Genomic DNA, 13,206 nt, shown 5'->3' on the forward strand with positions numbered 1-13,206 from the left:
TTTCCAGGTCTTGATACTTATCCATTTTTTCCCTTTCCTTCTCTTCAACTCTGGTGTCCCATGGTACTGCGACATCAATGAGTGATACTTTCTTCTTGGTTTTGACTGGTCTATTTGCACATATCACCCTATCTGTTATATCTGTTATGATGCCTTAGTCTCAGAGGATCTTTGCCTAATCCTTTTCTATCACTCCTTCAGGTTGGTGCTCGTACCACTTATTACTGCAAGGTAGCGCGGGTGTTACTTGCACAGGCTCCAGTGGAGGACTTTTGCCACTGAATCATACCTCTTTTTGTACTGGTTCTTTACAAGTGTCGGACATTCGCTTGCTATGTGGTTTATTATTATTATTATTATTATTATTATTATTATTATTATTATTATTATTATTATTATTTGAAAAATAAATAAACTTATAGTACATGTATGTACCATAAAAATTCTTTCATTTCAGTAAAAGAGAGAGGAGGAGAATTATTATTCTCATTATCTAATGTTATTTAATTTACACATAAAAGTCGGAAAACCTATAAATCACATAAAGAATTGAACAAACACTTTTGCAGGGTTTCTCGAGGATTCGCAAATGTTCACATCTCTGTGAAAAAACTCGTATATGATAATTAGTTATCTCCCTTCCCAATGAAAAGTTTGCGCTATTGTGAATTCGCGCAACTCGAATTGCAAAAGATTGAGGTATTACTGTACTTTAACTTGTAACAAAATACATCAAGCACAAAGCATGTAGCATACTGTATCTCTTCTTCTCTATTTTTGCTTTGTACTTAATGTATTTCGTTCAGAGCTGGGCATCGCTACTCAAAGTTTGGTTCCGCTCTCCGCAACTTTGAAAGGTGGTTGCCGCTACCGCTACTTCTATTCCGCAACTTTTTTAACTTTTTGAAACCGCTACCCGCACCAAGGTTTTACTGCAAAGCGCAACTAAAGTGCAACTCAAAATTATGTAATAGCTTTTTTAATTAAACAAATTCTAACATGTTTATTGATTTACACAAAAATAGTGGGAAAACTATTTTTACTCCATTAGGGTAATACCCATAATAGAGTAAAAATACTTTGCAAGGATACAATTGTACCCTCTTAAAGAATTTTTACAGTATTAATGATAAAATCACTAAATCAGCACGAAAAATGCACAGAAAGTTTGTATCTTGAAACTCCTCCTCCTCCTGCAGCTTCTTGAGGGTCAATAATATTGAGGTTCCCCTTCATGAAGACAAGGTTTTCAAAGTTGTGGGCGGTGAGGGACGACCTCGTTACATTTTTCGATGTTTCGTTTTTTAACGGTAGCAGTTGCGGAATTAAATGTTTAGTTCCGCAATCTGAAACCCAGGTATCTGACAACCCCCAACTTGGAAGCTTCTGTTAGCTTCCCACAACCAACATTTCCTTAGGCTGCATAACATTGCCAACCACCGGAGAGCAGGGTTTTCAATTTTTTAAAGTTATATTATTATGCGGTGTTAAATATCTTTGGCCCCTGTTCCAATCCAGTATATAATAATATATGAAACTCTCAGTCACGGCCTAGTGATGGCCTGTGTTGTTGGCCCATATGGTCGGGCCAGATGGACTACCATGGCTAATTTTAGGTTTAAATGAAATAGAAACTACGGAGGATATAGAGCTGCAATTTGATATTTTTGATGATTGTAAGGTAGGATAGCTCACATACCAATTTGCAGTCCTCTAGCCTCAGTGGTTTTTAAGAGCTAAAGGCGGACAGGATAAGTGCAGATCACAGACAGACAGACAAATAGCCATCTCAATCATTTTCTTTTACAGAAAATTACAAATGTTTACTCAAGTATTGATCTGCTTACACATTCGACCACACTTCCTCAGAATTCCTCTACTGAGGTAGAGCTGTTTTAGTCAACCACCAGACCGAAACCTAAACCGCACTGGTGCTATTAGGCTGTTAGAGGCATTATCTAGAGACAGCGCTCATCTTGCTTGTGAAGACTGGAATCGGATGAAAAGTAGTCGACATTCCCCTCGGCAACCTCGGCTCAACGAAATGGGAACGGACAAACAACCAAGACTACAACAACATCCCTATACAGGGCAGAGATGTGGGAAGGAAACCATTGTCAACCAGCACAGAGAGGAGGCCAACACCAAGGATATAAACCACAACCACGGGTGCTCGGCTCAACGCAATGGGATCAAACAAAACCAGGACTACAACAACAGCCCCGTCGGGGCATTGATGTGGGAGTGAAGCACCCTGAAAAGGTCAACGCCAGGGATACAAACACCGCAAGATGGCGGTGATAGAAACCAGTAAGAAAACTCACAATTATCAGAACGACTACCATGCATCGAAAATTAACCACTTTGGCAAAATTAGAAAAATGGGATGCATTAATTGTGGTGAATTCAATCATCAACATGTAGGGTGCAAATTCGTTCACCAACTACGGTGTAGATATTGTAATCGATTTGGTCATAAGAGTTGTTTTTGTTCATATTACAGTGGTTAGACAACTGGCAAAGAAGGCAAGGGTGAAAAAGGTAAAATTACAAAACAAATTGAAAATTGTTCGTATAAATAGTAGATCATTGTTATCATGTCTAGATTAAGTTAAACTAATGGTTTTAGACCAAAATATTGACATAATTTATTATGTATCTCAGAAACCTGGTTGGTCCCAAGTATTCCAGATCGACTAGTTGATATTGGGTTTTTATATATTTCGCAATGATGTTGGTAGAGGTGGTGGTTCTTGCATGTATGTGAAGAACTGTCTAAAAGGTGAAAAAGTTAAAATTGATCGTCCCCCATGTAAAGATATTTCGAATGCATGGATTAGGGTACAGTTAAGTATATTACCATCCATAATAAATGGTTGGCGCCATGTATCGTCATCCACATGCCAGATCCGAAAGTTTTGAACACATTCGGAAGGTTCTTCAAACAATAGCTCTTAAAGATAAAAGCAAGCATATACCTCCTTGGTGATATAAATTGTATTTTAGATCGTCGATCGAAACTTCAGAAAAATATAAGTATTCTAAACTTTAGTCAATTGATAGCTAAACGTACACGAATAACAAATACAAGCAAAAGTCTCATAGATGTAGCGACCACAAATCTCAAAGAAAAGGTTCTATCTGCAGGTGTAGAGGGCGGGGACGTCTCTAACTGTGGAAGTGTTAAAGCCAAAACGTGAAAAAGTAATTAAAACTTTCAGAAGTTTAAAAGATAATAGTCAGGAAACTTTCTGCAACACATTATTAGACAAAATAGACATACTAGATCAAATTTTAAGAACTGGTGACGTAAATGTACAGACATATTTTCACAACCACTTTCATGTCATGTCTAGCTTGGACTCGTGCGCTCCCATAGTATAACTTAAGAAATTACTCGACCACCAATTAAGGGGCGCCTTGGATGACAGATGACATTAGATACGAAATGAGATTAAGGAATAGTTTAAAGGAATATTTGCACTTTAAATATGATGAAATCACGGGTGCTTTGTACAAACTATCTGAAAAACGAGTAAAAACGCCAATTCGGTTGGCTAAATCAAACTTACATAAAAGTAACTTAATAAATGGAAGAAATAACAAGAAAAATATGCAGAATATCATAAATAAAGTCATTCCAAGCAAAAGTAAATATAACTCTAATATAATGGGTTAACGATTCAGCGGCCTCAGCAGAAACCGATCGATGGCGAAAGTATAACCCAACTAAGTCGGCAACAATACAATGAAACCAAGTATTTACGATCACGTTTGAGGCCACAGCCAGTAAGTGTTGAGACCGTCATCAAAACGGTTATGGATTTGAAGAACAAACATTCCAGCGGAATTGACGGCATTCATTAGATTTCTGAAAGATTCTTTACGCCGCGCTAATAATACATCAATAGTTACCAGAGAAGGCAGTGGCAAATCAACTGTATGAATTCTTGTCAACGCATAATCTTTTCTCAGAATCTCGGCGTGGCTTTAGGAAAGGCCTATCAATGCAAACTATACTAATCAAAATAACAGAACATTTTTATCAAAAGTATCTCTGCTAGCTTTTTATGATCTTTCGAAATATTTTGACAGTGTCTCCCACTCCATACTATTACAAAAGATGGACGACCTTCAGATAGATGACTTTTGGTTCAGTAATTGCACCCAAGTAGTCAAGATAAATTCAAATATATTATCAACACAAAATATTGAATACGAGGTTCCTCAAGGTTCTGTTTCAAGAAGTACAATTTGCAGATGATGCACAGCTCCTCCTTTCAGATTTAGACTCTCTTGTGCAAAGAATGGAAGCAACAATGGAGCGTGTAAATAAATACTTTTCTGAAAATGGTTTAAAGGTAAACACAGACAAAACTCCATTCATCTTTATTGGATCTAGAGCATTCATAACCCGCATATCACGACATGAAAATTAGAGTTGGCAATTCCGAAATAAGCCCAAAAGACTCGGCTAAGGATCTCGGTGTCATGTTAGATTGTTATCTCTTTTGGAAAGCATGTGGACTACGTTTGTACAAAAGCAAACGGCGTAATTTTCTTTTTAACGAGAAATAAAGATATGTTCAAAGACCAGACTAGAAAAATTGTTGTCGAAGCATTGGTCGTAAGTCTTTTCTCATATTGTTTTCTAGGCTACCGCCAGCATAAGAAATAAACTTCGAAAAGTACAAAACTTTGCCGCAAAAATAGCAGTAGGTTATGGACGAAAACGTGACCATGCTACACCTTTCATTAAAAGATTACAATGGCTTAAAGTTATCGGAATGCTGCAGTATCATGAGTCAGTCTTCATGTTTAAAATAGTAAATAGGCACGCTCTGGCAGGCCGTCCCACAGGTCGGACGCACTCGTGAAAGAACCACAAGAAATACGCTGGTACCAAGAACCAGGACAAAGATTGCTGATAGGGCTTCATCTGTTCGAGGCCCAATTCAATGAAACAAATTACCGAAAATCATACAGCAGGAAAACAGAATGACACTAATTAAAAACAAACTTAAAGGATAGCCTATATAGATGAAGTAGAAATATATTCTTGCTGATATGAAATTAACTTACTGTAGAGAATGGAATAGTTATTCAGATAAGTAAAATTAGATCACCCCACCAAATCTACAACAAACGTATGTAATAACTCTGTAATAATGGTATAAATATATGCGCTCATATTTTGTTGTGAACTTTTACCTGTGTATTCAATAATTTGTATAGGAAATTATTTTCTAGCTACACTTCAATTCCATTGCACAATCGAAAGCTATGTATATTCTGTAATAACCACTAAATTTTGTGAAATAAAAGCATTTGTTGTTGTTGCTATACTCGTGTGGGTGGCTGAGACCAGTTACAATAGATCTTATGTTACAATGAAGGATTTTGATATAAACAAAAGGAAATATCTGCTTCTCTGCAGTATATATATATATATATATATATTATATATATATATATATGTGTGTGTGTGTGTGTGTGTGTGTGTGTGTGTATGTGTGTATATATATATATATATATATATATATATATATATATATATATATAAAAGAAACTTCAAAGTATGAGTTTATGTACCCGTAAATGGTTTTAATTAAGAATTACATCAAGCGATAAAGAACTGATTACCAGATAGTATGAAGGCCGAGGAATGGGTTTTATTCTGACTGATACTTTTAAGACATATTTAGACCTTGAGTCGGTTTTGATAAGAATGATATGGGGAGAAACATAAAAACAATTATGGCGATGCTTTTTCCTGTATTTGTTTTGATAAACACGCACACACACACACACACACACACACACACACACACACATATATATATATATATATATATATATATATATATATATATATATATATATATATATATCTTTTTTTTCTTTACAAAAATTGATCCGTGGCTGCGTGCAAGTTTTGTGCAAAAGTCTGGCTGAAAGGGTACATTTGGCTAATTAGTAATAAGTCTTGGAAGTCTTACCACACGTCTGTCCAAATTTGCCAGTACGAAACTATGCGGTGCATTTAGAAGTCACGTGTATAGTCGTCCCCTTTTGCTCAGCAGCTCCCCATATCTATTGGGATATACCACGGTGGAGATACTCGTACGAGCAAAATTGGGATAAGCCTTCCATCTCTGAGCTCGTAAGAAAAATAACTACCTTTGCTACTGTGTTTCCTCACTTGTCAGTCTTTTGCGGTGTGATGTTAGCTAATTCACATTTCGTTTCATTTTTCGAATTTTTTTTTCTATATGCTTAGCAATGTGTATAGCCAAAACTTCAATTAGAATGAGACGAAAATTTAAGGGACATGACGTAGGACACTGAAAAAACCAGAAACGTGAAAACACTTGCATTGCCTTTGCAAACTATCTGCAAATTGTAAAGTGAAAAAAAATAGATTCATTATAAATAACATACAGTATTTATACAATGAATATTGCCTTGGAAATCCTAAACAGCCATGAGAAATTGACAAAATTTAGAAGGGGAGCCATCGGTTCGGACCTGAATTTGTGGTAACATGTTTTGGCTGCATCATTGTCATTGAAGAGCCGACTTTGGTTGCGGAACGACAACGAACCACTTCAACTACGTATCCCTCATCATGTCAATTTTAACCTTTTGGCGGTGTTGTACACGACCCGCTGCAGTTTTTGTGCAGCCCAGATCTTCAGCTGCATATCACAAAAAGGTAGGATGATGCCTTTAAACATTTAATCGCTTAGTAGCGAGAAAATGACTAGCTAGGTCTAGGCTTCGAAGAGCAATGTTGGTGGGCCCAGTCATCCATGTACCTAAAGACGTAGTAGGTAATAGGCCTATGGCCGTATGTTAGATTCAGACCAGCATTTCTCAGAATAACCCTCTATTCTTTAATGTGACAAGATTAAAATTAGAAACTAATGCCCAGCGTGAGTCTCCATAAGTTAGCTACGTAGTAGTACTTAGGTAATACCTAGGTATAGGCTATTAGACTAGTGCCGTCAGTGCACTTCATGGCGGTGCAGTGTAGGCTTTTACCTAATGCCTACATTGCACCGCAGTAGGCGCACTGACGGCACTTGACTCCTTTACGAGGACAGGCTTATTGTAGCCAAATAGCCTACCTAGCTATAGGCTAGCTTATGCAGCCCCTTCGGCCCCAGTTTGTAACCCCCTGTCATTCCTTGTATTGTAGTAGCCTATAGTACCTAGCTAGTAGGTAGGCCTCCATATGTATTCTCTTTTTTCCATCTTGCTGCCCACCTTCTCGTAACGATTCATACCTAGGGTAAAAAACCGCTTGGTACAGGGGTGGACCATGTACGATCAGTGTGTACAACCCCAAGAAAAGTACATTATAACGCGTCCTGACACCGGAGTAGAGGTCTTTAGCTCCGTTTCTCACCAACAACAAGTCACGTCTGATGCCCATCTCCGATGTCAGGACGCGTTATAGCTAATGTACTTTTTTGGGGGTTGTACACATTGATCGTACATGGTCCACCCCTGTACCATGCAGTTTTTTACCCTAGTGCACCTGCGAGGTTTTCCTCCTGCTACACCTTTCAAACCTTGCCACCCTTCATTTCTGTTTCAACGCTGAGTGGCTTTAGTTGCCCCGGTGCTTGGCACGTAGCCTAGTATGTACTGTCGGCCAAAAAACTTGTGGCAGAGTTTCATAATTTTTCGTTCACCTGCCTGACGCACGATTCATGCCTTATTTATCTATTTTTCTTTTCAAAGATGGAAGAAATCATGTGTAATGACGTTAAAAACAGTCACTGATATCTTAGAACATTATGTTACGTTATTGTGTAAAACTATTTTCCATATAGCAAAATTGACATGAACGAAACGAAGTGATAAAAAACGTCATATCACAACCATAGATATACATTACCAAATAGATAGGAGACACCTATCACTAGTAGTATCGCATAAACATAGTCCTTAAATTATCATTTCAATATTAAGTTGAAGGTAGTTGAATATTCCATTTGTTGAATTCTACAGAAAACATTAGAATCTCACAAAATGCTATAAAATTTAAAAACAAAAAGGAAAAAAAACCATATCTTAACAGCGTGAACCAGGCGACCTCACTCTATTGCTTTTGATGTTAAGTGCACGGGAATCTAATGTCAATGTGTCATTTATCGGTCTAAGAAACATCCCTCGATGAGCGAGAGAATTATTGCACTGCATTCGGGGCAAGTTCCTGTTGGAGAGATATCAAGAAAGCTTAATAAACCTGAGAGAATCATACATAGATGAATAAAATTGTTTAAAGAACGGCAAAATTTAGAACATGGGCCTAGAGGTGGAACACCTCGAAGCACCACATGAGAGCAAGACAATACAGTAGTGTAAATGTTGATGAGCAACATTCATTTGTGAACTTTTGAATTCTAGTGCCTCGTCACGACATTGCTGAACCAGGAATCATAACTAGCTCTACGCTTATGACTGGTGTCTGATGAATACTTTAGATGGAAAGGAAGAGATTTTTAAATCTACACTTGAAGTCTTTGATAGTTGGCTAATGAAGAAGTCTAATGAATAAGCTAACTTATCTTTTGATGGATGAGAGATTCAGTTAGGCTTACTCTTTTATTTTTGTTTTTTTTATCGGTGGTCGGTGAATACACGGATAGGGAGGGAAACGGTTTCAATGAGGCATGCATTTTTTTCTTCAAAACCTAAAGAATACATTTTATTGGGAGATACTTTATTAACATCGGCCTAATCCTTCCATCACTCCTATACGCCACCTCCGCTCTCTTCTACATCTCAGGCTACTAGATCCGACTTCTCACTACGAACTCCTTCTCGTGAAAGCATCACTAATGATAACTGTTATTTTAAAATTCCCCGCACCGACAACGGACGCCTTAAAATGCATGTTTATAAAATATTTCCTGTTCAAAGAAACTTATCTTTCATTCCACAAATTATGTGTATACACTCGTGTTACACCCTGTAGCCGTCAAGAGCAACCTTGATTAAAGCAGTAGGTTTTTTCTTGGGGGAAAAAAAAAAAAAAAAAAAAAAAAAACATGAAATAGACTTAAACGAGAACGTCACCTTTCATATTTCTTATCCTTCCAGCTACTTATAATATGCTTATGGTAGTAGGTCTAGTAGGTATACATATGAAACTAATTTGAATTAATTTCTATTTAGAAGAAATGAATAGCTACAAAAAGATCAACCTAAGAAAGCTTTAAGGAAAGTAAACCTATCTTAATGTATTCGTCAGTTTTGACTCCCACAGCTTTCCAAGGTGTCCAAATGGAACAGGATGATATGCAAGGAATTCGATAAAAAATAAGACTGAATTATATTCGTTTGATTTTTTTTATGATTGTTTTTTGACTTTGAATAGCTAGGTCTGAGTTAATTATGTTAAGCAATTAATTTGAAAATGGATAAGAAGAAAGGCGAACATGGCTAAATAAAACAAGAATAACGGGAATAGTCAAATAAAGCAGATTAATATATATATATATATATATATATATATATATATATATATATATATATATATATATATATTGTCGATTTAAATGTTCATTAATATTACGTATCCGAGAGAGTATACTGCTGAAAATAGACCTAGGCAAATCATGCGGGAAAATCAAAAGTCCAATAATTTAGGCCCACTAAATGTGTCATGCAAAATTTATTTTTTATTGTCAAAGGACAAAATTAGTTTAATTAAACATAATTTCAAAGAATGTTAACGCCTTGATGCATTATTTATCGGCTGTAGGAGACGAAATGATAACACTCCATGAAGTACGATACTCGAGAGGCAGCAAAGCCAACTTCAAAATCTTCGGTATGCTGTCACGAAGCTAGAGATGAGAATAAAATTAGAAATAGTGGACCCATCGGTATATATTTTCCTTACTTTGCAAGATAATTATCTTTAATAAATTGAATAAATCTACTCAATTCAAAAGTAATTTATTTCAAGTATAGCACCTTTGAAAGGAAATGTTATTTAATGTTAAGTAAATAATCTGGCACCTGCATATGGCAATATTTCCATAACGAACAATGAATTAAGAAACTACGGCCATTTCTTCGTTGGCCGTCTGTACCTAGCCTATGCCATAAGTCTATAGTAAGTCAATCAATCAATAAACTAAGCCTAGACAATTTTCCAAGCCTATAGGCTAGGCCTAGTAACCTGAAAAAGTGGGTGGGTTTGATTGACTTATCCAAGGCTTACCTATACCTAGTAGGGGGAAACACCAGCGACTACCAACCCTTATCACGGTGGACAGGTCTTATTCACTCGATATTTAAATGGTGAAACAAGAATACAATTACAACTCCAAGCATACCATTCAAAATATTGAAGTTTCGTCAACATAATGTGATATATGAAAGCCCCATATGAACTAAAATAAGCATGTGACGCTCTTCGTAAAATATGTTTTCAAGGCAGTTTTGAAATCCAATATGGCGGCTACCGTGGGATGTACAGGTTTGATCATTGACGACAATCATCTTTCCCAGCCTTCCCAGCACTCATTTGAACAATGTTAGCGTTTAGTATATGTAACGTTTATTGATCTTACTCAAGATTGCAGTTGTAATCAGCACAATAAAACAACATTTTGTTGCCTATATTACTGAAAGTATGAAACTTGTTATTCCCGGGGTCATGGTTTGAACTGAAGTGCTTATTTGATTGTTATTATACACATTTTGGTCTCGATTCACTCCTCATTGCACTTTAAACAAGTTGCTGTTCCTGGCTCCTAAGCGCGCGCCACAAACACAGTTACTAACAGCAGACAACGAAACTGCAAAGTTTTATTCCCTAGATTGTTTACTTTACTCGTTATTTAGTTCAACTTTACTTTATTTGTTATTTGCAACGAAATTACCCCGAAAAATTACAGATATTTCTAAAGTAGATGCAATCCAATGTTTCTAACCTTGTCGTACATCTGGCTGCCAAAAACCATAGAGGAACGACTACGGATAAGTGGAATATATATAAATATTTTTTTTTTTTTGCTTTTTTGTTTTTGCTAGCACTTTTCATTGATTTAAGTCTATATTAGTATTTTGAATTTCTTTAATAACCGTATGCCAGAAATAAATGTAACCTTAATGTGTGCATGCTAAGAATGGCAAAATCATCGTTGCCACACTAGTGGAGGCTTCACACATACGCCGATTCATTATTATAAACTGTTTCCATGAATTCTAGTTGTCATAGTAATGCAATAATGATAAAATTGCTTTAATATTTATGTATATATACTTCTAATACATAGCCTAATTTCACCAATTTCAACGTGTTGTGTGTAGTCTTATTCCCAGTTTGGAGGGTCAACACATACCGAATGGGAACAGAGAGAGAGAGAGAAAGGAAGGGGAAGGAACGAAGAAGGAAAGGGGTGGAGGGGTGGGGGGGGTGGGGGGGGGGGGGGAGGGTAGGTGGAGCTTTTTATGCGTGTTCGTATCCATTTCTGCATAATGGAGTTTTTGTCTCTTGGTACAAGGACAAGTGTCGTTATTCTTTACGTTAAAAGAGGAAAGTTGGCATTGAGGGGCATATATTTTGATTGAGAAAAATACAAATTTATTCAATAGCTGGCTTGTAAAAAATACTTGATTACAAAAAACTGGATTGACAACTAAGCAGCATACTTACTATGAGTTTCAGAGACAGTGCAAGCAAGTTTTTTGGCAATATTTCTGTAACGAACACTTGTATCAGAACGAGATTTTGCTTTTGTGCATTACACCCAGTGCCGTAATTTATAGGCACTGGGTTTAATGCACAAAAACAAAATCTCGTTCTGATACAAGTGTTCGTTACAGAAATATTGCCAAAAAACTTGCTTGCACTGTCTCTGAAACCCATAGTAAGTATGCTGCTTAGTTGTCAATCAAGTTTTTTGTAATCAAGTATTTTTTACAAGCTAGCTATTGAATAAATTTGTATTTTTCTCAGTCAAAATATATGCCCCTCAATGCCAACTTTCCTCTTTTAACGTAAAGAATAACGACACTTGTCCTTGTACCAAGAGACAAAAACTCCATTATCCAGAAATGGATACGAACACATGTAAAAAGCTCCACCTACCCTCTCCCCCCCACACCGCCACCCCTGTCCTTCCTTCCTTTGCCTTCCTTTCTCTCTCTCTCTCTCTCTCTCTCTCTCTCTCTCTCTCCTCTCTCTCTCTGTTGCCAATTGGTATGTTTTCACCCTCCAAACTGGGTATAAGACTTACACAAAACGTGGAAATTGGTGAAATCAGCCTATCTATTGAAAGTATATATACATAAATATTAAAGCCATTTTATCACTGTTGCATTACTGTGACAACTAGAATTCATGGAAACAGTTTATAATAATGCATCGGCGTATGTGTGAAGCCTCCACTAATGTGGCAACGATGATTTTGCCATTCTTAGCATGCACACATTAAAGGTTACATTTATTTCTGGCATACAGTTATTAAAGAAAATCAAAATACTAATATAGACTTAAATCAATGAAAAGTGCTAGCAAAAAAAAAAAAAAAAATATATAATCCACCTATCCGTAGTCTGTTCCTCTATGGTTTCCGGCAGCCAGATGTACGACAAGGTTAGAAACATTGGATTGTATCTACTTTAGAAATATCTGTAATTTTTTGGGGTAATTTGGTTGCCAAAAAGGCATAATAGACATGAATTAAATTAACATTTTTAAATAACAAAGTAAAGTTGAACTAAATAATGAGTAAAGTAAACAATCTAGGGAATAAAACTTTGCTGTGTCATCGTCTGCTGTTCGTAACTGTGTTTGTGGCGCGTGCACTAAGGAACCAGGAACAGCAACTTGGTTAAAGTGCAATGTGGAGTGAATTGAGACCAAAATGTGTATAATAACAATCAAATAAGCACTGTGGAGTTTCAGTTGTGATGGCAGTAAGAATAAAAACCACCGATTACAAGGTAAAAAAGAATTCAGTTCAAACCATGACCCCAGGAATAACAAGTTTCATACTTTCAGTAATATAGGCAACAAAATGTTGTTTTATTGTGCTGATTACAACTGCAATCTTGAGTAAGATCAATAAACGTTACATATACTATATGCTAACATTGTTCAAATGAGTGCTGGGAAGGCTGGGAAAGATGGTGGATAGTCCGTGAACAGACCCTGCCATCCACACGGTAGCCGCC

The 13,206-nt window shown here is 36.6% G+C and overlaps 2 protein-coding genes across 2 annotated transcripts in view; one reads left to right on the forward strand and one right to left on the reverse strand.

Annotated features, from left to right (window-relative positions):
• LOC135224586 (phospholipase A2 group XV-like) overlaps window positions 1–6,160 on the reverse strand; it is a 29,457-nt gene extending 23,297 nt beyond the window's left edge. The window contains exon 1 of the mRNA XM_064263720.1: window positions 6,000–6,160. The gene's annotated coding sequence lies outside the window, so the exon portion shown is untranslated. The remainder of the gene's footprint in view (window positions 1–5,999) is intronic.
• Window positions 6,161–6,550: 390 nt separating this feature from the next.
• Window positions 6,551–13,206, forward strand: part of LOC135224587 (iron-sulfur cluster assembly enzyme ISCU-like) — a 244,126-nt gene continuing 237,470 nt past the window's right edge. The window contains exon 1 of the mRNA XM_064263721.1: window positions 6,551–6,715. Within this exon, the coding sequence (XP_064119791.1) occupies window positions 6,629–6,715 (87 nt within the window). The 5' untranslated portion in view covers window positions 6,551–6,628. The remainder of the gene's footprint in view (window positions 6,716–13,206) is intronic.

This window comes from Macrobrachium nipponense, chromosome 12 (genome assembly GCF_015104395.2).
Source record: "Macrobrachium nipponense isolate FS-2020 chromosome 12, ASM1510439v2, whole genome shotgun sequence".
Classification (NCBI taxonomy): Eukaryota; Metazoa; Arthropoda; class Malacostraca; order Decapoda; family Palaemonidae; genus Macrobrachium; species Macrobrachium nipponense.